Genomic DNA, 26,385 nt, shown 5'->3' with positions numbered 1-26,385 from the left:
TGTATCTCAAACCTTCTTTACATAACTGGTTGATTTGTTTGTTTAGAAGTTTCTTGAAGAAGCTGCCAAGATGTTCTTTGTACGCAGGAAATATTAGCACACACTTAGCAGCATGTACAGAATAGTCTATTCAGCTCTTAAAAGCACTTAAAAGCGAAGGGCACTTCGGAAAACCAGACACTGTACCTTTATCATGTGTTCCTGGACACAAAGTGGGTTACTGCTGCCAAGGATACTGAGCAGCTCTTCGTCAGATATAAAGAAAAACCTTGGGAAGGCATTTCGCTTTGAATCCAAGTAATCATTCAAGCTTTTCTGACATTTCTCCAGCACATTATTGATATGTTGGAGGTCTGATAGACGATTTGGGGCCTCACAGGATTTTTTAATTATTGGTTCTTCTGCAGTTTCATCCATTATCTACGTGGGAAATAAAATTAGAAAATAACAAACAGCAGTGAATTACACTAAATTACATCTAGTGACAAAACAGACTGCACAAGCAGTACAGGTTCTTTCAGCAATGAATTAATTTTAAATATGGTTTCCTATACTGCAGTACTGTACGAGCACAGAGGTAAGTATGCACATTCTTAAAGCTGAGAGCATGAAGATACTGTAAAAGCAAGTGAAAGAGAAGACTGTATCCCACGCCATGCAAGCATAATCACATACCTGACTTTGCTCCTGTGTACAGCAGTACTTCAAGAGCATGTATAGCACTGTGGAATCACAGTACAATTCAATTACTTGCCTTTTTGAACATACTGTCTACACTGTCAAATATTTCAGCTTCTTCTGAAAGCTGTGATCTTATATCTCCGCCAACAAAGATGCTCTCCAGGTACATCCATTTTCTCTGAACCACCATCCAGATCTAAGAGTTAAATGTTACCAACAAAGATTTAAAAAAAAAGAAAGGAAAATCCTGATTATAAATAAATGTTAATAATTTAGCCCAACACTTTCTTCCCTACCTCAATTACTTCACCAATCAATGACAGAGATTTTTCCAAATGGTGAACAGTTGAAAGGAAAGGACCCACGAAACGACTGCCCAAGATACTCTGAAGATTGACACTGTTGTCATCAAGAATCTCTAAAATTTCATCTACAGATCCCAGAATAAAGCCACGCTTCTCAGTGCCTTTGAAATATATTTGCACAGTAAATTTCAGCTGTTCCCATGTTTCTGCTATGTCCTTCATACTCTGCATGTGCACAGAAAAAGATGTGTTTCAGTCTTCAAAACCTAGAGAACTATAATTGTAGCACAGAAATGAAATCAATTAACTCTACAAAACTTTTGCACAGATTTCCAGCACTGGTTTATAAAAAGGTTTATTTCAAAACATTATGATTAAGACCAAATGAATTCCATTTTTCATAGACCAAGCTTGCTTATTGTGACAGCAAAATCCATACACTGCTGTGAAAGCCACGACAGGTAGGATTTTGTGCTGTTTTGTAGCTTATTAACAGGGCTATTGATTTATTTACATTACAGCACCTCCCTGAAGACAGCGGAACTTACTGTCATGCCACTCAAGATCTCACTTTAAAAAAACTGTTGTCACCGATGTGTGTTTAGTTTTATTATGATTTTTAAATTACCTTCTCAACACTAAGCTCCTTAACAGCTGTTCCAACTATTTCATTGATAATATCTGTGTGCCTGTGAAGTTCCATAGCAAACATATTCTCCAAAGTAAACGTTTCAGTTGTCATTTCAAACCTTGTGCCTGTTCTCTCCATAAGGTCTTGCCAATGCCTGTATAAAATTGATGCATCAATAACTATACCACGACACAGGAAAATGAAAACAAATGTTTTCCATTTGTTTGCATCATTTAAATAAATAAAAGCAAACCTTTCTCTTAGAGCTTCATTTTTCAAATCAAGCAACAAAGGAATGGAGTCTCTAAATGCCTTCAGTTTTGTTTCCAAGTGACAGGCTGCTGGCATACTGCGGACTTGTTTGGGCAGCTTTCGAAAAGCTTTAAGAAATCCTTCAATTCCTTCCTGAAGAACCTGCACATTGAGGTTTATCCAGAGTGTCCGAGACCATTCCTCTTTAGCTGCCTGGGAACAAGGTTATCAGGAGGAAAAAAAACATATTTCTCTTTGTTTTCCGGTACAGCAGGATCTAGAGACCACAGTCAGGATGTGATCGCATTAACATTTTATAAACATTCAAGGCAGATTCATAACCAAAACAAATAATGAATAAATCAAAAGCAAACATGGAGAAGAGGAAAATCATTTTTAAGAGCATACTTTACAACCAGTCTGGCTGCTGGCTGACCAGGGCATTTTAATCTTGAAAAAATAGAACTTCTTAAAAATTCTAAGACCAAGCCTGAGATATCTACTGTCACCTGTACATCCAAAAGTTGTCCCACAGAAATAATCAGCAGATATGTACAACATAAGACCATCCAATAATTTCTGAGGAATGAGTGGCTGTACCTATCTCATAAATGTATGCATTTGGTTTACTATGGAGACATTCTGTTCTCCTCTATTAACATCATTAAATTGACATCATGATGGTAAATTACAGGTCAGTTTACTTCGTGCAAAGGAACAGAGTTCATAGTAACTAAAAGACAATGCAAGCTCTTCTATTTTGCACCTTTGCATGTGGTATGTGCTTGAACATGAGCTTGCACACACTGACCTTCTGTAATTCATAAATTTCATAGACTTGCTTTAGACCTTTCATATCATTCTGCATTTTCATTAAGTCAGGATACACTTTAGCTGGCAAGTCAAAGAGTTTCTCAACACTGCCCAGTTCCTGATGAATTTCTTCCAGTTTTTCCATTTCTTTTTCAAAAATGGCCATGAGTTCCAGCCCTGGAAAAGGACGGATGTTTTTCTAGATAAACAATCCAAAGCATTACAGGGAATAAATAAGACAGCACTTGCACATAGTCAGTAGAAATTACAGTACTAAAAGCGTCATATTGATCAGTTGATCAGTTTGTATGTTAAGGAAAACACAATTTTCTTGTTTTACATAAAATTTGATAAATTTTCCAAAAACCAATATTGTTAAGACATCACTTTACACGCTTAATTTACCTTTATCAAGATCTTCTCCAACAGCACCAGGCCCCTCAGCCATGAATTTACAGAAGAAATCTGCTACCTTTGTAGTGTAGTCCTCGATCTGTTGCTTTGTAATCTAAAGAGAATAGAGTTTAAATTGTTTTCCTTTCCGAGTTTAAATTGTTTTCCTTTCCATTTCTTTCTTTCTTTCTTTTTTTTTTGTCAATTTAATTACAAATACTACCTCTGTGAACGTTCTTTTTATGCCTCCAAGGTTGTGATCAACTTCCGATGCTTCAAAGAACAGAGTCTCCCACTTTTCCTTAATCTTGTCAGCCATCTCTTGCTCTTCTTTAGCCACCTAAAACAAAACAGTAATATCTCTCACAAGCAATAAATACACACAGGAAAGTGAGAAAGGTGTGCATTATAAATATGCAAAAGATGGAAACAGCACTGAAGTTAGTCTCAAGTTGCACCAAGAGATGTTTAGATTGGACATTAGGAAAATTATTTCACATAGAGAGTGCTTAGGCATTGGAACTGCTTGCCCAGGGAAGTGATGGAGTTCCCATCTCCCGAGGTAATTAACAGATGTGTGGAGGTGGCACTAACAGACATCGGAAAGGCCTTAGTGTTAGGTCAGCGATCAGACTTGACAACCTTGAAAGCCAAGCTAGATGATTCCATTAATCAGATTTAAACACATGCAGTATGTCCATTTAAAATGGAGCTACCACTTTGAGAACAGAAGTTGCATTAGACAATCTCCAAATGTCACTTCTAACCTCAACAGTGCTGTGATTCTGTGAAATGTCTTAACAGGAAAACAATTATTCATTCACATGGGAAGCATTTGTGAGCATAGCTCAAATCTGAAATGTTTTATGAGACAAGACACAACATTCACCTACTTGAATATCATACAATGCAAGAGTTCGGTATCTCTCCCAGATGTCCAAATATTTCAGTTCCACCGTAAACGACATGCCTCTGATAGCTGTAATTGTACTGAGGACAATTTTCAGCTCTTCCAAGGAATCAGGAGGTGTCTTAAGATTCTCTGATAATGTCTGTAAGAATAAAATAATAATTTCCAGAGGCAACACTGGGACAGTAATTAGCCACTTCTTACTGAGACCCAAAACACAAGCAAATGACATCTGGCTCTTTCATTTTTAGTTTATGTGATGATAAACATAATACCCAAAAAAAATTTATAAATCAACAAAAAGTAAATACTGTAAAAACATAAATGTTTTTGTTACACCAAAAAAGAAGTTGTGAAAGGTGGCTTAAAAGGAATTTCAGAATTACTTACATGAAGCATTCACAAACACAGGAATGAGAAAGCCTCTTTTTTTGCATATTACTGTTCTCTTTCGTTTCCTAGCTATGCAGTGACAGCTCATCTCTATACGTATGGCATATTACAGCACATCACTCAAACTAATTCAGAGTGGTTCAAATGGTCACCTACTAACCAGTGAAAGCTGCATCTGACAACAAGAACAGGAAACACCTACCTTGATCTCTTCCTGAAGACTGAAGAGTTCTTTTCTTGCAAACTCATTAAGCAACTTTCCAAGGGAAAACATCCAGTCTTTAGCTTTATCCTCCACTGCAGAAACTAAAGTACTCAGATAAAGCCTGATAAATTGTTCATCTTTTATTAAGGGTTGTTGAGTGACTTCTTGAGCTATCTTCATATAGAACTGCAGCTTTTCATCAAAGGTGACATAGGAAGGCTTTTCAGCAGCTAACTTCTTCATGGCCATGTCTTTGTCCACAGTCCACAGAAAACAGTATCTCTCCCAATGGTTCAAATACGTGCTGAGAGAAGTCAGGACTCTGTGGACATTCTGAGTGATGAGAGCAGCCTGCTCAGTTATCAGAGGGTTCTGGGAGATATCACTGTAAAAACTGAATGTGATCATTTCATCATCTGTAACACGCTGAGGAGGGCATTCAATGCACGTGCCATGCATCCACCGCACAAAATGCTAGAGTTTTCAAGACAAGTTTGAAAAGTAATTACCTTGTAGAGAATCACATCAGTCAAATAAGTCATCATTATTTAGGACACTGTGTACAAAGTAATGCGAATGATTTCTTGAATCAACTGTTATTCTGACAGCATGAAGTTATTTCATACATGTTCAACCTGCTAGTTTTATGTTTTTGTTGCCCTCTTTTTCTATGCTTTAATAAAGAATATTAAAAAATAGGAGAAATTTTGTTACTTATACACATTAACCACGTCATACATTTTTTATGTGGCCCAAGACAATTCCTCTTTGCTCAGAGCAGCCATGCCAAGCCCAAAGATTGTATACCCCTGGGTTATATTTTCCCAAACCGTTGAGGGAAGAGTTAATTTCATCCTAATAAAATCTTTCCATGCACTATTTAGTCTATTTTTTTAGATCTCCACTGGGAAGACCACAGGGATGGAAAATCACGTGATTTCTTTCCTGTGTTATCAGTTTGCAAAATTAGGATGGTCTGTAAAATTAGAACAGTGTACTGGGTATTTTTATTTCACACTAAGTCATTATGAATCTTCCCTTTGACATTAACTCTTGCCCAAAAGTAAAGTGAGATTAATTTGGTACAATCACAAGCAAAATATGGCAACAAGTAAATCTTAATGGAATATCACCTTTGTGACCTCAACACAGTCTTGGATACATTGCGCTGTCATTTTGTCGATTTCACTGGCATTGGGTTGCAAGATTATTTTTGGAGGAGACAAAACAGCTTCTATTTGGAACAGTGGCACATTTGCAAGAACAGCTGCATTAAAAGCTTGCAAATTCCTGGGAAAGGAAAAAAATCGTGTCAAAGAAAGCAATAAGCAGCTCAAGAGAGACTGCAATTATGAGGTATGCATTCAGATATGTGAGCGTATCTGTCCGAAGTCAGCTAACAGTTATTTCAGCTGGAAACACTGACGTGTATCTGAGCAAAACTGTCCCACTAAGACTGATGTAATGCAAAACCTTGGCTAACTAAAATAAGTAAGTGAAAGGAATGAAGGGGGATATCTCAGTGCAAAAGGATCCTAAGACTACAGTTTAAAGATGTGGGCCACGAGAGGGAGAGATGCTGTAAAAAGCCCTTATAATATTTTGCTAGAGGAACCTCCTTTGCTCCAGGTAAAGCATAATCCAACAAACCACTGTTCTCATACTGCTGGTCCCTGTTTTACAGGGATGCACTGGGCAGCCAGACAGCAAATTTACAAAACTGCATTCTTCAGTAACACAAGGTTTTGATTTTAGAAATAAAGCAGAGATATGCAGCTCCACACCCTGCAGACAATGTACATTATTTCTGTCTCCTGCTGACAAAACCAATACCCATTTTCTCAGAATTCAGGTCTCTCTTCTACCTTGTTGGCTGTTCTGCACTCTGCACAAAAGCAGTACAAATACAACAAATACGAGGTGTTCAAACAGAGTATCATTACACGAGTTTACAATAACAGATTGAGAAAAACCTAAGGAGGAAAGACTAAAAATTGAATTAACTTACTTCAGAATTAACTGTATCAGCATCTGATAAATCCTATTTTCCCAATATGCACAATAGGAAGCCAATTTTGAAGATTTGCCACTCTTCATATTGACAAGTCCTTCCAGCTGTGCTAACAGTTGTGGAATGGCAGTATACATTCTAACCATGTGATCTGTATCTTTTGTTCTTTCACATTTAACATACTCAAAAAATTCTTTCACATCTGCAAAATATTACAAAAAATAATGTTAAGAATTGCAAAAGACTTAACAGCCTTCAACACTGGAATAATTTGCTGGGCTTTATTTGTGAACATGAAATTGGTCTTGTATACTAATAGAATTTGTTCATTTAATAACACTAATTTGTTAATTTTTCAGTCTCCTATTTTATATAGGTTCAGTTATTCAACAGCAATTAATAGATGTGAAAGTAACCTCCATACCAGTCAGAAATCACAGAATCATCTGAGTTGGAAAGGACCTTTAGATGTCACCCAGTCCAGCTCCTCTGCAACGTACAGGAACATCTACAGCTCAGCCAGGTGCTCAGAGCCTGAACATCTCCAGGGCATCCACCACATCTCTGGGCAACCTCTTCCAGGGCTTCACAACCCTTATCATAAACAACTTTTTCCTTTTACCTCATCTAAATCTCAGCTTTTTAGTTTGAAACCATTTCTCCTTGTCCTGTCACAACAGATCCTGCTGAAGAGTCTTAGTTCATCATTCATACTCTGTCACTGGAGTGATAGGGATGCATGGAAGACAATCACCTCAGTGCAATTTCCCCTTGAAGAAAAGATCTCAGTTGAGCTGGCACTCAAAGCAGTTTGCAGCTCTAAGATTACACTATTGCACACAAGGAAGAGGAAGTAAAGGGGAAGCTATGAGGAAAGTCATCAAATGCAAGTAGATACTGATCTATTTGTATAATTATCCCTAAGTTCTTCTCATCAACGCTGTCAGCTTTAGGTTACTGAAGTTCTGCTTGTGCATCCTGTGTTACAGCATGAAATACCACTGTAACTACTCCTGGAACTGTTAGATGGTTTTATCTTAGCATCCAAAAAATGCAGATAGAACAAAGTAAAACATCACAGAGCATCTCTCAGAAATGAGAGTATGTAGACTTACTGGGAAGCACATCAGCACTTTTTGAAAGTGGAAATTTGAAAAGATTTGTTGATGCTATTTGCAGAAGGTTGTTGTTTATGTCTCCAGAATTCGCATGAATCTGATGGACGAGGAATTCAAACTTCCTGATGGCTTGTTTACATCGGGCTATAAAGTCAGCAATACCTTGAAAGAAATCATAATCATTTGCTTTCTTTCTTTTACCAAAACTTTCATCAGTGTTTCAACAATCAAAATTATCACAACCAGATGTGTCAGAAATAAAAAAAAATACTCTGCAGATAGAATAAATGTTTTCACATCTAATCCTTCATCCAGTTCCCTTCCAGACTTAAGAATCTACATCCATTTCCACTTAACGTTTTATATTTAATGAAAACATAAGAAATATCCTTCTGGATCAGACCCTGCCTAATGTATTATTGGACCATGGCAATAGCATGTACTATTTAGGAATATATTGATTTCATCTGGCATATCAAATGGAGTGTAGAATTGAAGAGACTTTTTAAACTGAAAATCAGTATCTAAGGCCATTTTTAAATAGGTTCACTGTTACCTAAGGAGTTCCAGTTGAGTCTTCTTTGCCCTACTTTGAACACTTTCCAGAGTTCCTGAATATGGTCATCAAGAAGTTTGGTTTCTGCTTCATTCAATGTTCCTACTACATTGTGATAGTCATCCAGCATGTGTTTTAATTCATCTGCATACCTAGTAAGTGTAAAACACATTAACAGCAACAAAAATATAGAAAAATTGCACACTGGAAACATCATTTTGAACATAAAAATCTGCAGGAACAACTATGGAATATGTATTGATCATGTATGCAGTTCACTTCCTATCAAAAACAAAAGAAAAGTCCCACATGATTCCAGTAGCAGCTAGACCAAACTCTCCTGGTAAACAACAAAGTGTTCAGGACAGCCTCAGCCTGAAGCACACAAAGGAATAAAGTAAATGAATTTTAAAGTCCAGTTAGGGCTCTTCTTGGCATTTTTCTGTGCCTAAACGCCTGTGATAATTTGGGCAAAAGTGACTTATTCAATGCCACAAGAAAGCAGCAGCGAGTTCAAACGTCAACTGAAATTTACATTAGATTAACAATTCATGGCAAAAACAAACAAAAACAACCTACTTTCTTGCTTTGTTTTTCCTTCAGATTTTCTTCTCATAGTCATTTGCAAAACACAGTCTTACAGGGTGAAGGATGTAGATAGCACCACACGACAGACTGTTAGTGTGCCATTGCCATTAGCAATTTTGTATTTCAAAGAAGTAAGAGCTCTCCTCTTCCCAAAATGTGAGGACTCAGGGCACACACTGCAGAGAAATCACTTGAAATGTTGATGCAAGTGTATATGCAAGCAGTTAAAGCCTTACCTAAGATATCTGTCTTCCTGCAGTACCACATTTCTTGCTATTTCTGGGACTGGAAACCCCAGTTGCTCCATGTACTTTGTTTCAGTGATAATCTCTTGGAGTCTGGGAGAAATATTCACTAGGAATTGGACAGTTTTCTCTGTGGCAACAGGCTCCAATGTTACTGAGGTCTACAACACAAGAAAGCAGCAGAAATCAGAAAAACACGACCAGACAGTTCCAATGCAAGGAAAATGTTAACTTTTGGGGACATTTGATAAGATGGTAGGTAAAAGACAGTATGGCTGACATTCAGAGCTGGTGAAAATGCCTTTAATATTTGATAGCAATCTCAGCATTCTGTTTTCAAAAACCTTTCTGTGTAGTGCTGCAATCAGTTATCCAGAAATCCAAGTAGAAGCTCACAGCCAAATGAAAGATTTATTAAACAGGGTTCTGAATAGTCTCTGCTGGGAATCAACCACAACCTAACTTCAGTCCCAAGTTTTGTTGTAATGTCCCTAGAATATTGCACCAAATACCTAGGATTAATAGGAAATACAGTACAGGAGAAAATAGACAGAAACAGCATTCATGCATCCACCAGCCAGGACATTCAGCAACTGAGGTTCTATGAAGGATCTCAAAAAACATTGAGTTCAGACCTTTTAAAATTTTCCTTTAAAAAACAGCATTCCTCTTCAAAACATCACTCTCAGACAAATCCCACTGACCATCAGATAGATTTCAATTCTTTCTCGCAGAGAAGCCTAGTATATTATATTTCTATCCCTTACCTGATCAAAAGTCTCTAGACTAACATGGGTTGCTGAGCCACCAGTAACGACTATCAGCAGAGTTTTTTCCAATAACAGTGGGAGCATCTTTTCTGTCTCATCTCTCCACTGATTATATTTCTGATCTTCATACTCTTTCATCCTCCTGGCCACTTTAAGATACATTTGCTTTACCTAGAAAGGAAAACTCTTATCATCTTAAAGATCAAGAAAAATGTTTCACTATCCTGACTTAATAAGATTTGTTTCCAATCGTTATAAATGAGAGGGCAAGTAATGCAGACAGTGAAGAATTTAGGTTTTTGAGTTCTGTCATTGATTCTGTCACAATCTCTCTGAGAAACAGTGGAAAGGTTTCCAATCAAATTTTCATGCATAACATGGATCACTACAGGCAAATACGTTGTTCGAACTTCGTTCACGTAAGAGCATTTTCTCATCCCTAGAAGAAAGTTGTGAGGAAAGTATTTCTTCCTTCATTAAACAGCAAAGAAACCAACATACTTCTTTTCCACGTTCACTAGCAAGCAGCCCCTCTACTTCCCGAAATCGAACAATAGTGTGTTTGATGCGATAGAAGAGCGATCGGGCCCAGTATATTGCTCCAGCCAGTGGAGGATGATTCTTGAACAAGGGTGGATCCGTGAGGTTTTGAACAAAGATTTGTCTAACATTTTCAACCTAGAGGAGAATAAAAGAATCACTGTTAAGAATAATTTCTCTATTTGCTGCTCCATGGTCGGGATCCAGCTTGGTACAAAACACAAGCTCTGAAGCTCATTCCAGCAACAGGACAAAACCAATGATTTTTTATTCCTCATTAATCTCTTTGCTGTTGTACCAATTGCATTACAGAGAACGTTTTCCTTTCTGTATCTCATGGAACTGCTATGTTGTCTTTGTGTTCTTTGTGAGACTACATTTTATTGTAAAACTTGGTGTCCTTGTACATTTATTGGAAACATCAAGATAAATGCTGTGATAGCAAAGGCTTTCCAGTGTATATGCCTCACAGAAGTTATTTGTACAGAACTGAGAAATTATTTCTGCCTTCACTATTAATGTCAGGCACATTTTGGTCATGCCACATAGTTGTGTCCAGTACCAGAAAGCTAAAAGATAGCTTTTTTTCAGGAAGGAGTACTGTTGTACTGCTACTCACGAGGTAAAGGAACAGCCACAAGCCTCACAGTACAGACAAACATCCTTCACTTCCCATACTGTGCTACACATATTCTGATATGTACATCATTTCAGCAAATAAACTATACTATCTTGCATGCAGGTTCAAAAACAGGAACAATTCTTACTTTTTTAAAACCTGTCAGTCTTTCAGATGGTAAATGGCACTATGCTTCTGTTGAGATACGTAGAGAGATATACAGATTTATTATTTTCAATGAAGAACTTCATACATAAATAAATAAATCCTAAATTAAATACCTCTTTACAGTATTGGTCCAATATGTCATTGAACTTCATCATCAGCTGCCTATTAATTGTTTCACGACAGCGAGTGTTTTTGAAGTTCAGCAGCATGTCAAATGCAGCTTCTGCTGATCGAAGAGTCTTAAAAGATTTATCAATAAAGTTTTTGGCATCTTCTTCAATAATCTAAATGGAAACAAGCCAAGAAATCCTGTCCCTTAGACCTTTATCTTATGAAACCATGTAAGGAAGGCATAATAAAAATACCTTTTTATAACAGTTGTAAGGCATATTTTTACTATTCTTTTGACTTATAAATGGCCTGCAAACTGATGGCTTTCCAGTAAGAAACAGAAAACTAATATTAAACCTAAGTTGCTGGACAGGTATAGGAGTCACAAAAACACTGTAACATCTTTCATTTGTGAAAGACCTTTCATTATCTGAGGGACAAAGGGATAAATGCATCCAGAAAGAGTTTGACTTCTTTGTGGAACTTGATTAAGATATGCAGTGTATGGGCGCAGGGAGGTCACATCAGCACTCCAGTCATGCTGTAATGATTTTTGCCAAGGAACACAAAGCATGTTTTATCAGTTTGCAAGATAAAGTGAAACTATAAACAAAAAGAACTTGCAAATAAAGTACTGACTAAAAAAAAATGGTTGAATACCTCCTGTTTTCATTTACATATTTGTTCATATATATATATATATGTATCAAACATTTTCTTTAAATGAAAATATTGACATTCTAGAAGGAATTTTTATATAGAAAGGATAAGGGGGAAACAAATCACCATACGTGATACTTACTGAAACTTCCGCTTTAAATTCCTCCATGATTAATTTCCAATCATGTGCACTTTCAAGGCTAAAAGGGTCAAAAGCCAGTTCTTCCATTGGACTAGTTAGTTCATCTACTCTTCTCAGAAGATGATCAACGTGCTTTGGATCACCTGTGACAGCTTTCAGTTCAGAACAAAATACATTGTAAAACTCTTCAGTGACCTGTTAAATCAGAAGAACAAATAAAAAAACTTTATTTTTAATGGGTTGTTGGATTCTTTTACTGACATTTAACACTTCTCTGTTATTATTTCCTTTTAAATATACACCAGAGAACGATCCATTCTTGTTTAGGATTTACATTTTGTGTACTTCTATACAATACACTGAGTACCTTTAAGAAAAACAGCCCTAGAGGCCCAAAACTGCAGCTGCCAAAACAAAAAATACTCAGCTATTATTGGTTTTTATTTCACAAGGGTTTTTACATACACAGGCTACATGGCACCTGACCACTGATGGACAACAAATAGTTCTAGTTATCCTCTTAAGGAGGACAAACAGAGCATCTGTTCATGTATGTTATCTTGCAATTGTTACACTGATTTATGTCAATTTTTACAGTCAAATTTTATACTACGGCGTACTTAAATGACCAGTCCATCCAAAATGACACCACAAGCCATGAAAATTGCAAATCTGTCAAACAATTATTACAAGTCTGTATGCTAACAGCAGTACTGTACACAGCAATGCCTTTCCTTAACAAATACTTGAAAAGAGTTATTTCATCTCCAGCGTTAAGAGCATCATTGTTAAAATCAAAGTCATTGCTCAGGTCCTGAGCTTAAACACACACAGGAAAAAACTAACAGCTAAAGGCTATTAGCATCTCAACAACTACAGTAATAAAAGAATCTCCTCTACATAAGAAAACACTGATGACACAATCATCTTATATAATTATTCTCTATACAACTACCTGCAAAATATCATACAGATCTTGACAGACTGAAGTCATATAATCTGTTTTTCCAAATAAAAGTTTTCGGTCAAATTCCCAGTATTGCTCTCTTCCTGATGCTTCAATCTGGGCACGAACAGCCAAATAAGATTTCTTCCACTGTTCAAGAGTACTTTTGGCCTCTGCTATTTTCTTTTTCGCAGCAGCTCTATCTTCTCTATTAATTAAATCAAAAGAATTAATATAGTACAGATAAAAAGATTATAGATATTAAATGATATCTCAGCTGATTAATATACCCTGGTTTAGCAGCTTCTAATTAGATTTAAATTAAACTTTCAACTGCTATATCTTAATTTTCAGTGGGACCAATTTTGAAAGGAGGTATTATTTCTAGACTGATTAATTATATTTTTGCCACTTCTGTACCACGGTAATTGCAGGGTGTTTATTGATTTTCATCCTCCCAAGAGAAAAGAGGACAAACACCTGTTTTGTTTCGTCAGGACCGGTTTGGCAATTTGTGAAAACTACAACATAAATTGACTTTTAATTGACCTTCTAATAGAACTTGAGATAAACACTGAAGCATATTTGATGCTATATCTACTACACTTTCCATAAAACAAGTAAAGCTTTAAAAAAATGCAGACCAGGAAAGTAGGAATCCAGTACTTACTTAAATAGTGTATGTAAATCCACAACTTTGCACACTCGATTTGAAATTTCCCATGCAATTCTTTCCATGAGGGGCACCATCCTTTCATCTGTGTTGTAATGCCGTGACATAATCCACACCATTCTCAGAGCATTCATCAGCGAAGGAATTGTATCCAAGACAACATTAAACCCAGTGCCATGCGTTAGATTCTGTTAAATATGTAAGTACTGTGAGTAAGCTGTCATGAAAATACAGGTACACATTTTATAAACCAATATTTATTCTACAGTTAAGAAGAAAATCCATCACGTTAGTAAATGAATAATTCAGTCAAGGAAACATCCTGATGACTAAACTACAGAGATGGTTAAAGATGTGCAGATCTGCAAAGAGTTTTCTTAAGATCACATACCTTCAAATGGTGTTCCAGAGTTGAAAGAAATCTAACATTATCGAGAGCTTCCACACAGTGTTCTCTGAGGTCATTGAAGATTACATGTAAATCTCTGACACACTCAGACTCAGCTTCCTGCAGTACTGCCAAGACTCTTTCCACTTCTGGAAGCTTTGTCTGTTCATTAAGATGACTTAAAACAGCATTTCTTACATACCAGAGGTCAATTTCTGCAAGTGGACCATTACCCTACAAGTTGGGTGGAGTAAAATAAGAATTCCAAATTACCATTATGCAAGGGTGAGATCCTATTAACAGCTTTACGTTTGTTCTCTTTTTCAATAAGTAAACCGAGAAAACTCAGATGTCATTCAACCATGAAAAGAAGACAGAATAAACTCTGAATTCATAAGTTTTACACAAGCAGAGAGGAACTGCTCATGGGGAGTGTACCCTGGATTTGAGGATGCCATGCTTGCAGAGATATACGCACAAATAACTTCATAGACATGTAATATCTCATATTTAATTGTGTAACTGTATGTGTGTTTGCAGAATGAGAACATTGCAAATGGATTTCATTTTGTTTGAAAGATGACTTTTCAAGGGAAAATATAGTTTCATATATATGTATATATACACTTTAATCATTGTATTTTTTAATATTTCATGACTATCTCACTGATTTTAGAAGTAAGAATGCAACTAACAAAAGTGCCTTCCCTTTCCACAGTTTCCTAGGTGGACAGGACCTACACAGAATTGCTTTATTTTCTGCTTCCCAGAATCACATTCCTCACTACCTTTATCCTACTTTTCTTCAATTAGTAAATAGTCTTTCCAACAATCAAACACAAAGACATTAAAACAGAGCACAAATCATTCAGAGAGACTCTTGTGGAATTTCTGGGAGTAAAGAAGCTTGGGCTTAATGGAGACATTAGGGTCCAATACCTGTGGAACCTTTTTCAGTTGTTCCTCTAGAGCTGTGGATATTAGTTTTTGCCAGGTCATTGCACAACTTTCAAGAGCTTCAACCATTTCTGGAACTGCAGCGAGAACACTCACTTCTCCATCTAGATTTACAGTTGGCATGTCCAGTTTAATCTCTTCTGCCAGGAGCAAAGGCACTTAAAATTAACTGTCTTGTTCCACCAGCATCATTAAAGTAACATCACTAAATGGCTCACACCTTCCATTTTATCAGCTACTTGAGTGTAGGCAGCTTACTGCCTGCTCTCTGTTTGACGATATGGCAAAAGGCATCAGTTGCTCTGTAGTTAACACAATACTGAGATGCATTCATAGAAATAACTTAAAGCTCTGACCTTTCACCCCTCGATCCATTCACTAACCATTAAGAATCAGGATTAGGGCTTTGCTGAATAAAATTATTAGTCTTCCTAATATACACCATTATATTTTCCTCAATGGCAGGTACGCTAACCCATGTCAGAGAGGAGATGCTAAACCACATGTGAAAACCTCATTTGGTCTTCCACTTTCTGTATCCAGCAATGGACAGAGTCTTCTGAGCAGTGGGAAGAAATGAGGCATGCTGACTTTCTCTCCTATTCTTACTCCAGGCTGACAGAACGTCACGGAATTAGTCCATTTCCCCATACTGACTGCTATGCTTCAGAGCAGTAAAATACTACTGTTACCAGCAAGAAAAACTTTGGTCAGATCTGCAGCTTCCCCAGAAACTGTATGTATTTGTTATTCCAACCAGAGCCATTCCTAGGTGAACCTATTTTTATTGTCTTGCAGTCTGAACAACACAGCACTAGCATAGGTAAAATACCTTCAGTTTGCTGTAGAGTTGGATGAGAAGTGCTTAAGAATCTCTGCATGTTCACATGATCATTCCTTATCTGAATATCATGGTATTCCACAGGCTGCACTTCCTTTTCTGCAAAGGAAACTTCTCCAGCCTGCTGATCAGAGGAGACAGCAGGCAAAAATTCAGACATGTACCATAAATTAGATGGCCTACATTTGGGGGGCAGGGGGATGAAGCTGGTATGCTTTTACAAAAGTCTATCAGCATAAAAATAAAAAATACTTAATATCACATTCTTAAATGTTTCTTAGATAGGCCCAGACAATTCAGTTAAATAATGACCATCTCCATACTTGTGTGATATTTTGTTTCCCAAAATCTTCTAAGTATTAGCATAAACTTCATTTTGGCATATGAAGGTCAGTCATGAAATATTAGCATTTCATACACTCAGTCCTTGTAGTCAGCAGAATACTAAGCAGGCAAATCGCTCACAGAAACACTGAACACTCCATATATAAAAGCTGTAACATTTACCTTTGAGAAGATCTTTTTTAGCATCAAAAGAGCATCATCAGTCAGTAAACCAAACTCAATCACTTTAGGAAGAACCACATCAGCTTCAGTCAGGTCATTAGGTTCAGTAACTGCTTCTAAACAGCATACAAAGAATCAGCAGAGATCTAATTATTTAGTACAAAAAGTAATTATTAAAACAGTTGCATAAATTCTTACCCATATTAAACTCCAACAACACCAAACTGTCTTTGTAATAAACTAGGTTTTGTGCAAGCCACTTTCAAAACTACTGCTGTGTTTAATATTGTAGATGGCTTTTCAAAAAGGGTAGAAAAGTGACTCTTTATAACCCAGCCTTACAGTGAACACTTTTCTGTTCAGACCAAAAAGTGGCCATGATTTAAACTTCTGCAGGCAGACCAGGAAAACATTCTACAGAATTGACATAAAACAGCTAGATAACATTATCATACTTTACTTTTTGTTTTCTTCTCACATTTCCTATTTCTATAGGAAATAGTCACATAACAAAAGCACCATAGTCACATAACAAAAACTTTGCAGCTTCAAACTGTGCATGCTGCTGCTCAGCAAATCCATGTTTATGCTGGGGTGAGTGGCTGGCACTAAGGCTCAGATAACAGGCAGCTGATTGCTCCCAGAAATATGGGAATACCTGTTTGCTGTTTCCCGTCGGCATGGAGCTAGATCCCAAGGTCTGACTGTGATCAGTACCAGTCATCAGTTTTATGTTAAATGATTGAACTATCAAAATAGAACTTCTATTTCGGATGTTCCTGTTGTGTATCAGAATTTAAGTCAGGTCAGGAAGTTTGATACCCAAGTTGTGTTTATCACCACCCTGTGGACTAATTTTCACATTCAGCTCCTCACTGTCAACACACTTCACAGAGCTCTCGCAGCTACTATAACTAAACCTCCTGTGTTCCCCTGAGAACAGCACGAAAGCTTCATCCCTGTTGGTAAAATGTGGAAAACATGTTTTCCATAAATTTAATATGAATGGTGTTCCTGAATCCTGGCTCTAGTCTGAGAGCATTCATGCCAGTTAATCAGGCTGGATAGGCATAACCTGAGTCCCAATCACTATCAGCTTTCCTCAGTATAAACCATTGCTCAAGTGGTTCATAGAAAACAAGATTTACAATGAGCAGCCAAGAGACCTGGGGTTGTTCACTCTGGAGAAAAGGAGGCTGAGAGGAGACCTCACTGCTCTCTACAACTCCCTGAAAGGAATTGCTGCAAGGAGGGTATTGGTCTCTTTTTCTCGGGTGACAAGTGATAGGATACAAGGAAATAGTCTTAAATTGCACCAGGGGAGGTTTAGTTCAAATAAGAGGAAGAATTTTTTCTCAAAGAAGGTGGTCAAGCATTGGGAGAGGTGGCCGAGGAAAGTGGTGGAATCTCCATCCCCAGAGATGTTTAAGATACAGGTGGACATGGACTAAAAGACATGGTTTAGTGACAGCACTCAGCAGGTCAGATGAATGGTTGGATCTGATAATCCTGAAGACCTTTTCTGACCTAAGTGGTTCTGTGATTAATGCAAAGACTGGAAATGCTGAACTTCAGTTATTCAGGACAAATACCTTTGGGGTCTCTTAAAAAATATACAGTAGCATCTGATACAAATTCTTCAGGAATTTCATCAAGAGCCACATAGAAATACACCTCGTCAGCTTTCTGTTCTGTTATCTGAAATACAGAATATAAACAAAGAATGATTTGCTATTTGCTGACATGTTTCTTAACAGCAACAAAATTTTTGCCTTCTGTGAGCAAAGGGATAGAATGATTAGTTTAATGACAACCCTCCATATTGCTGTCCAGGTAAATGACTGGTATAAAAAATAAAATGTTAAAATAAATAGCTTGGCTAACAGTAAAAATAATCAGCTTTCTAAATGTTAATTTCCAGACCAAGAGCATTTGGGCCTGAAATACAAGAAACTGGAACACACTTAAATGCCCCCCATAGTGCTTGTCTGGGAATGTGCAAGCATTTCATCTCCTTCCACTGCTATTCAATCATAAACTAAGTTTAGTAGATACCCAAGACTCCATTTTAGCTGCCTAGTGAGGTAAAAGCCTTGAGGTACAAAAGCATTTGTCCCCTGCATGCTCCTCCCACAACGTCTTTATTTTGCAGTTACTGTAACTGCAACTTTTCTATCAGAAGCAACTCTGGGAATAGCTAATATGGTACCTGGTAACTCACTACTTTATTTCCTCACTAAAAACATCTTGTTTTACCCAGTAGATTATCTTTGTAATGTCTTGTCGATTTCAGAGGCTGTGGCAGATATCTCAGGACAGTGCTTTCAAATGAAAATTGTTTTATAGTAAAATGTTCTGTTCTGCTCTAAATACTTGGTTTGCACTGCACTCCATAACTTTACTGGAACATTTGCATCAGAAAGCTTGTATCTTCATACCCCAAAGGATCAGAATGAAATGCAGCACACCTGCATAGTGTGTTCCGTTGCAAATCTTTGCTCCGCTTCACCCAATGCAGAGTCAGCAGGGAGAGCTGACCCATGACCTGAAACACTTCCATCGTCTGAAGATTCCAGATCAGATGTTTTGCTTTTCTGAATCATGTCTAAGAAAAAATAACACAAAGGAACTCTCTTAAAGTACAGGTATTCTAAGCACACAAGATAGATCCTTCCAATTTCCTTCTGAATCTACTGAATTGAGCATTTTCTTCCTTCTTCATCACCACATTTCAACAACCAACCATCTGTACATTTCCCCTATAGGACAGCACTATTGCCCATATTAGGACTGAATCCTAATAAAAGAAGAAACCATATTACATCCTACATATAACTGGGTTTCAATTAGAACACTCTGGGCTACAGACCAGGCAGCCTTCAATCCTGATGTCACCAATCAGTTTGCTTGTGCTGGTGGGCAACAGGTCCAATACTGCATCTCTGTTGCTAGGGCTTTCTATTACTTGGCTAAAAATGTCTCCTGGATCACCTACAGCTCGCTGTGCTACCTTTTCAGCAGATGTCAGGGTGGTTGAAGTCCCCCAGCAGGACAACAGCCTGCAATCACAATGCCTCCAATAGCTGAAGAAAACTTCTTCAAGAGGCTCCACTTGATCAGGCAACCTGCAGTAGACACCAACTAAAAGGTTCCCTTCATTGCCTCGGTCTTTAACTCTCACCCACGTGCTTTCAGTTTGCTCACTGAAAGCCATTCTTCAGGGAAAGTTCTTCACACTCTATTCCTTCCTTGATGTAGAGGGCAACACCTAATTCCACCCTTCCTTGCCTGTGTCTTCTGCACAACTTATAGCCATCAACAGCCGGATTCCAGTCATGGGAATTAACCCACCAGGTTTCTGATTGCAACTACATGGTAATTTTCAAGTAGCATGATGGCTTCTAGCTCCTCCCATTTGTTTCCCAAGCTGTCTGCATTGGTGTAAAAGCACTTCAGCTGGGGACCCTGCCTTGTCATCATCTCCCAAGTGTAATTCCTTAATTCCCCTGGAGTTTCTCTGTTGCCTTATCCTATTGCCTCAATAAAACATAGTATAAAATGGTATAAAAAAGCAGATCATGAGTCTTTGCTTCTGCGATCCTCTACCCATGACCCCACTCACAAAATCAGATCTGCTTTCCAGGCATTAGAAGCTGCTGATGTTACAAGTTGCTTTGCTGGATCTGCTCTGAGGGCCGCATGGAAGAATCACACCAAACCCCTGCAGCAGAAAGACCTGAAACCTGCATGCTTTGGCTGCTCAAATAATAGTATCATAAAATGGCTTGGATTGAAAAGGACCACAATGATAACCCAGTTTCAACCCCCTGCTATGTCCAGGGTCGCCAACCACCAGACCAGGCTGCCCAGAGCCACATCCAGCCTGCTCATGAATGCCTCCAGGGATGGTGCATCCACAACCTTTCTGGGCAACCTGGTACAGTGAGTCACCACCCTCTGGGTGAAAAACTTTCTCCTAATATCACCTACTTCCTTCCAATGCCACAGAGGAGGCCACCTCAGCCAGCTGCTCAGAAAATGAATTATCAGAGCCTTCTTCCTCCTCCTCATCTCCAAACTCGCGTGTACCGCCTGCATCTGCACACACACACACACACACGCACACACACAAATCAGGAAAGCAAGACAGAACCACCCCGTAATGGTGATGGTGCAAATCACTCCAAGACTGCTGGAGAGGAGGAGAAAGGGCCTGCAAATAGAAGAGGTGAGCAGGGAACAAGGGGATGGGAGCAGCTCAAGGGAGAGGGGGACGCAGAAAGGGGTAAAGAGAGAAGTAACAGGGCTGGGAGATGGGACACAGAGCAGCCCGTGAGAGGAGAAAACGGGAACGTGGCGAGAGGACCACAGGAAGCGCTTGCGGGGATCGAGGGCCCCGCAGGCTGCAGGGCGGCCTCACCCGCTGCCTCCCTGCCCTCGTGGGGGCGCCGCTCGGCCCGCAGCAGCAGCAGCACGGCCGTCGCATCCTCATCGTTCTCAGCATCGCCGTCGAAGAAGCGCAGCACGGCCCTCTCGGCCTCGCCGTCGTCGCGGCTTAGCAGCTCCTCGAAAGGCTCCGCGTCGGTCAACCCTAAAGCAGCGAGCGCTCGATCCCGCAACCACCGCACCCGCACGTCGCCCAGGCTCATGGCGGCAGCCGCCGACAGACGCCGCCCGGTCGCCACAGCAACAGCTCCCAGAGGAGCGACGGCCGCCGCCCGGCCGACCGCCGCCTCGCAGCGCCGCCTAACGGTCGCCACGCGCAGCGCCTCGAGCGGGCTGCGGGAGGAGCGGCTGCGTGGCGCGGGGCGTTAAGGGGCTCGGCAGGAAGCGAGGGGAACAGCGCCAAAGGGGCTTTATTGGGAATCGGTGTGATGCAGTGCTGTGTACGAGTTCGTGTTCTGTGATGCCGCCGGGATAAATACTGAAAACTGACACTGCTTCTGAGTTCCAAAGTACACGAGATGGGGGCTTGCTGAAGAAGAGGATAGAGGAGTAATTAACATTCAGTGTGATCTTAATCGTTCGAGAAAATAAACAGCTTTAACAAAAGGAAACGTCGTGATTTTACAACATGTGGTAACAATTTGTGAGAAAATTAATTTACAATATTAGTTTATTAAGGAAAATGTATAGTTTCTAGGCTCCAGATCTGCTGTGTATTTCCGTGGGAGGTATATATGACAATTTTTGGCTGTGGTATAAGGCAATGGGTAAGAAACACTTTGTCCTACAAGAACAGAGAATCCCAAACACTTCGCTGAGAGCAACCGAGCTATGCTATATCATCTTTATTAAAATGTAAAGAAATGTGCTGAAAAGAGAAAGGCGTAAACTTGTAGCCTCCACCGGTATAGAATTTGTACTGAAATTCCACCCTGAAACAAGATAAAAGGTACAAGGCCGATATTAATCCAAAATTGTCAAAGGAGAGAAGCCTGCAATGCAAGAAACCAAACACCACCAATCCGAATCCCAGCACTCAGACTTCCAGTGCAGCTGTTCCATCTGCAGATACAGGCAGATTTGGTTTTTCTCCAGAGACTAAAAATTCTGCTGTCACAGTTTATTTCTCATTTCTGTCTCACTCATTTGTTTTGGCATTAGTTTTGCAAATTTAAAGTCTCACGATGACAAAACTCTTCACTAATAGAACTCTGACTACATTATGTGTATATACGTCTGCCTTTTCCCCTACACTGCAAACATAATCAAGTTTCTGCATACAAAAGTGCAAAGCTCATGATGTGAAGACTAGGAAGGATTCAAATATTTAAAGGCTGGCAGTCTCACTTGAATGAAAGTTCTTCTCACAGATATAAATGTTCTGTTGAGCAAAACAGACTGCAGCCATTTAGTGACACAATTAGACTGAAATTAATATTTATCACAGCTACTAATATTCTACAGTATGAAAAGCTAAGATGGTGTAAATCAAATGTATTAATTCACAATTTGCATGATAATTAATTCAATGTGGCAGAGGTCAGTATAAATCATAAGCCAATAAAATATGAGTTCACTGAAAATATCCAAGAAGAATACTCAAACTAATAAGCCATGTATTCAACAAGATTAGATAAATTAAAGAGGATTGGGCTGTTAAAATTTTCACTTAAGGGTCCCTAGTATTTTGACCCCAAATCCTTTTAGAGCAGCCAGTATACACTGGAGTGAAGTAATTAAAAAATGAGCAGTTAAAACTTACCAGTGAAGTCGTATAGCATGGAGAAAAGCAGAAAGCCCCTCCATGACCAAAAGAATAAAAACTGTTAGTGCAGCAAAAAAGGCTAGAACAGGGACTAGCAGTAAGACACCATAGGTTGTGTCCACACGAAGACCCACTCTCATCACCATTTGCCACAGAACTTCTGACAATTCTATTGGGAAAAAAAAAAGCTTTCATAATTCACGTTGGTACAGCATACATTCATCAAGTGAGCTACTCTACCTAACCTGTATTCTGGTTTAACCAGGATTACAGAATCTGCTGAACGTGGGAACTACAGGAAACTCTCCACCCCATCCCACATTTTTTTTTCATAGCAGCATCATTTCAGCAGGCCAGCTGAGGGTTAAAAATCAGGACAGATGAAAAAGCAACCAAAACCAACACGAAATACTTACGTGCATGTGCAAGACTTAATGCCCAGAGTCTCAGATACGAGGCTGTATTAGAAATACATCCTAGACAGTACTCAATGGTATGAATGGCTTGATTCATAAAAACATCTGCAAAATTAAACTGAAAGACAAAAACACATCTGTATCCATTTAAACAATGCAGTGCAAAGTGAAACAAAAATATTCATCTGCTAACCTTGGTATACAAAAAAAAAATCCATCACAGGGTCATACACTGATTTCATATCAAGGGGAAAAAAAAAGCTTATGTTTATGATTCATTACAGAGAGAAGCAACGACAACCAGTCTATTGGTCCAGTTAGCTTCCCCAGTTTCTTTGTGGATAGATAAAAATGCATGCAAATTTGTTTTCCAAAATAATATGATGTAATTCCTGAAAAATTAAGGCAGTAAAAAACAAACACCATTCAAATTCCTGTTCCACCAATGTCACAAATTTACAATGTCGATTTTGAATCTTTACAACTAGGGTTAATTATCAGTAATGCCAGTCACAGAGAAATAACCGTATTAATAGAGTTAACTCTAAACATGCATGTTTGCTGCCAAAGATACCAAGATGAAATTCACCACCACAAGTTTCAACGTTTACTTCCAAGAAATTATTTAAGCAAACAATTGTATTTTTTTAGATACAGCAACACTGGCATGAAGGTCTTTGTAAAGGCTCTGCTGATTTTCTTGGAAGTTTCCATGATTAGCTCCTTGATTTTCTACTTGTAATTTCCTTTCAAGACCTAACTAATCAGAAATTAATTAATTACCTCCTCTCCATCCTCTTCTACGTGCCCACTATCTGAATGACTGCTTCCTTCCTCCACATCATGAGGCTGCAGCAGAGAAAGCTCTTCTTCACTTTCTTTCCGAATTAGCTTGTAGCCACGCTGCAAAATTGAAATGCATTATGTTTGCTGGTGGACTCTTGGTGTCAATTTTTAGATTTGTTTAAAGTAGTCACAGAAAATAACATTCTCCAAGGCAAAAATGACCAGAGAACTAGAAGAACAAAGAACTATGAAAGTTCTGTAGAAGCACCTAATTATGGACAGTATCTATAAGCAATACACCAGCTGAATTTTCTATCCTGAAGAACTGTATGAGCACATATCAATACTTACCCTGTATGTTCTAATGCCTCGACTTCCACTGTGCAACCAATATAAATAAAGTGGTTTTCCAAAAAGCATTACAGGAACAGAAAGAAAAGCAACACACAGTAAAAATCTCTGTAGACCAACCTGTTCATAGGTGGGAAAGAAACAACATTAGACCAGATCACAAAATCAAAATTAAGCCTTCCTTTAATAAGTCTAAAAAAATACTACTGATTTCAGTGCATATGCAACCCAAATTGAAAATGTACCTAAATATTCACTTAATCCTCCTCTTAAATGGAATTACAGACACCCAGCATCTTCAAGGCTGAGTTCCAGATAAAGGCATTACTGAAGCTCGCTGCACTAGGATTATTTACAGCACATAAGCAAGCAGCAAAACTATAAAAATACGACTATTCTCTCACCTCAATTCTAAACTGGGAATTTTTGTTTGAGAAAACTACTTCCACAAGTCCCCAACAAGAATAAAAATAATTTTTAATGATCATGTTTCTTCAATTTCCCCTTAGTCTGAGACATTCCCCTCCCCAGGGGAAGGCAGAGCACACCCAGCTATCAGCCTTTACGACTGCTAAAATAATAACTGCACAGAGAGCAAAGGATCCTTAGAAGCTTGTAAGAAAACTACTAACCTGTCCAGTATAAAAGGCATCTGCTTCACCACCAGGGAACAGGAACATGTTAATAAATTGAATCAGAATGCTTGGAGCAGTTGTGGAGTCCTCTGCAGAGTATGCTAACCACTTAAAGAAAATCATGAACACAAGGTAGCCAAAGATGCACATCATGAACAAAAGTTCAGGAAGAAAAACCAAATAAATATTGTACTTCTTCTTGAAATGTCTAAAAGAAAACAAAGAGAAAAAGGGATAAATAACTTTTACAAAGTAAGATCAAGGTAAACTTGGGACCAAACGTGGTCACAATGTCATTTTAAAGAGCAGTACTGAATTCAGGACTTAAAGTGATTTCTTCATACTCAGTGACATTTTAACATGGTATTTTAGTGGAAATCAATGCCATGTGAAGCACGTACTTGCATTTAGCAAGAAGTGAAATACTTTTTGGAATAATACTGACCCATTATCTAATTTTTGTGAAAGAGAACCTCTGTTACTGGCCTTTTTTTTTTTTTTTAAGATAATTACTATCATGCTGGGTTTTGTTAAAGAAAACACACACCTGTCCCCATTTCTCTTGCCAGGTTAACTGGTATAATTACAGCCTTGGCAAAAAGCATTACGGTTATCATGACTTCTTGTACTTACAAGTGGTTAAAAACTCCCAGTACAACTCCAAATGTCATGTGAACCACTCCAAGAATCACAGACATTTTCATCTTGAAAGAATTTAAAAAACTGAGACGGTTGCTTGCCAAATTCCAAATCTGAGGAAGAAACGACAAGATACAAACCCTTCAGAGCAATGCAATGGAAGGAATACAGCAATATCCTTTCTCTATTACGAGACCAGCATTCTACGTCAAGCTGAGACCACAAACTCAGTCTGAAGTGTGTGAAAATAGTTCAATCTTTGATTCATTAAGGGGAATCTCTTTTCTACTGGAGAAGGAAAACAGAAATGCTTTTTCCTCTTTTTCCCCAGAGTGTGTTTCTCTCTCTAATACACATACCGAAATCTAATTTAAAGATGACTGATCATCACAACAGATAACAGAGAACAGTAAAACTAACCGGATCAATTCCAAAGGGATAAGCTCCATTGTACACACCAGTAACATTTGGATCCAGCATTAAAAGCTGATGAGACTTCAGATCCTCAAGACTGCAGTGAAAGAGAACCACAATCAGATCTGACAGGACTATGAAAGAATAAAACAATTTCTAAGTAAAAACGGTCTGGCTAGTTAAAAAAAACACAACCTGGGCACCTTTTATTTGGGTTCAATTCACACCGTCTTTGAAAAGACACATTTTTAGATTTTATTCCCCATTTCCCTGGAACAAAGTTTTGTTTTGAAAGCTCACAATCTGCTTTTAGATAAAATGCACTAACATCCACCCAAAGGATTACCTATAACCTCTCTTTTACTTTCTTGTATTTTTTTGTTTTTAAATAACTATTACTGCATTTTTCATTTGAAGTGTAGAAGAGACGGAGCCCACAGCCCACTAGCCAGGTCTTGCTACATTTCATTACATTTCATTACATTTCATTACATTTCATTACATTTCATT

General features: G+C 38.4%; 2 protein-coding genes across 3 annotated transcripts in view; both read right to left on the bottom strand.

Annotated features, from left to right (window-relative positions):
- The window catches only part of DNAH10 (dynein axonemal heavy chain 10), a 54,377-nt gene extending 33,305 nt beyond the window's left edge, over nucleotides 1-21,072 (bottom strand). The window contains exons 1-29 of the mRNA XM_042829241.1: nucleotides 20,844-21,072; nucleotides 20,414-20,521; nucleotides 18,892-19,028; nucleotides 18,016-18,121; nucleotides 16,418-16,539; nucleotides 15,908-16,037; nucleotides 15,058-15,215; nucleotides 14,122-14,352; nucleotides 13,728-13,918; nucleotides 13,067-13,265; nucleotides 12,112-12,306; nucleotides 11,312-11,482; nucleotides 10,373-10,549; nucleotides 9,869-10,042; nucleotides 9,093-9,262; nucleotides 8,269-8,420; nucleotides 7,710-7,874; nucleotides 6,592-6,796; nucleotides 5,717-5,873; nucleotides 4,581-5,057; nucleotides 3,969-4,127; nucleotides 3,299-3,415; nucleotides 3,088-3,190; nucleotides 2,681-2,859; nucleotides 1,871-2,082; nucleotides 1,615-1,771; nucleotides 978-1,211; nucleotides 755-877; nucleotides 187-420 (exon numbers count right to left, since the gene is read on the bottom strand). Of these exons, the coding sequence (XP_042685175.1) occupies nucleotides 187-420; nucleotides 755-877; nucleotides 978-1,211; nucleotides 1,615-1,771; nucleotides 1,871-2,082; nucleotides 2,681-2,859; nucleotides 3,088-3,190; nucleotides 3,299-3,415; nucleotides 3,969-4,127; nucleotides 4,581-5,057; nucleotides 5,717-5,873; nucleotides 6,592-6,796; nucleotides 7,710-7,874; nucleotides 8,269-8,420; nucleotides 9,093-9,262; nucleotides 9,869-10,042; nucleotides 10,373-10,549; nucleotides 11,312-11,482; nucleotides 12,112-12,306; nucleotides 13,067-13,265; nucleotides 13,728-13,918; nucleotides 14,122-14,352; nucleotides 15,058-15,215; nucleotides 15,908-16,037; nucleotides 16,418-16,539; nucleotides 18,016-18,121; nucleotides 18,892-19,028; nucleotides 20,414-20,521; nucleotides 20,844-21,072 (5,172 nt within the window). The remainder of the gene's footprint in view (nucleotides 1-186; nucleotides 421-754; nucleotides 878-977; nucleotides 1,212-1,614; nucleotides 1,772-1,870; nucleotides 2,083-2,680; nucleotides 2,860-3,087; nucleotides 3,191-3,298; nucleotides 3,416-3,968; nucleotides 4,128-4,580; nucleotides 5,058-5,716; nucleotides 5,874-6,591; nucleotides 6,797-7,709; nucleotides 7,875-8,268; nucleotides 8,421-9,092; nucleotides 9,263-9,868; nucleotides 10,043-10,372; nucleotides 10,550-11,311; nucleotides 11,483-12,111; nucleotides 12,307-13,066; nucleotides 13,266-13,727; nucleotides 13,919-14,121; nucleotides 14,353-15,057; nucleotides 15,216-15,907; nucleotides 16,038-16,417; nucleotides 16,540-18,015; nucleotides 18,122-18,891; nucleotides 19,029-20,413; nucleotides 20,522-20,843) is intronic.
- A 612-nt stretch (nucleotides 21,073-21,684) lies between these two features.
- The window catches only part of ATP6V0A2 (ATPase H+ transporting V0 subunit a2), a 14,366-nt gene continuing 9,665 nt past the window's right edge, over nucleotides 21,685-26,385 (bottom strand). For both annotated transcript variants that reach the window (XM_042828835.1, XM_042828836.1), the window contains exons 13-20: nucleotides 25,882-25,972; nucleotides 25,456-25,574; nucleotides 24,820-25,030; nucleotides 24,188-24,307; nucleotides 23,834-23,953; nucleotides 23,051-23,168; nucleotides 22,632-22,803; nucleotides 21,685-21,801 (exon numbers count right to left, since the gene is read on the bottom strand). In XM_042828835.1, coding sequence (XP_042684769.1) covers nucleotides 21,699-21,801; nucleotides 22,632-22,803; nucleotides 23,051-23,168; nucleotides 23,834-23,953; nucleotides 24,188-24,307; nucleotides 24,820-25,030; nucleotides 25,456-25,574; nucleotides 25,882-25,972 — 1,054 coding nt within the window. In that variant the 3' untranslated portion in view covers nucleotides 21,685-21,698. The remainder of the gene's footprint in view (nucleotides 21,802-22,631; nucleotides 22,804-23,050; nucleotides 23,169-23,833; nucleotides 23,954-24,187; nucleotides 24,308-24,819; nucleotides 25,031-25,455; nucleotides 25,575-25,881; nucleotides 25,973-26,385) is intronic.

The sequence above is a fragment of the Centrocercus urophasianus genome, unplaced genomic scaffold (assembly GCF_019232065.1).
Source record: "Centrocercus urophasianus isolate 14NV4802_14NV808 unplaced genomic scaffold, USGS_Curo_1.0 seq_30, whole genome shotgun sequence".
NCBI classification, from domain to species: domain Eukaryota; kingdom Metazoa; phylum Chordata; class Aves; order Galliformes; family Phasianidae; genus Centrocercus; species Centrocercus urophasianus.
This window is presented reverse-complemented; position numbering and strand designations above follow the sequence as displayed.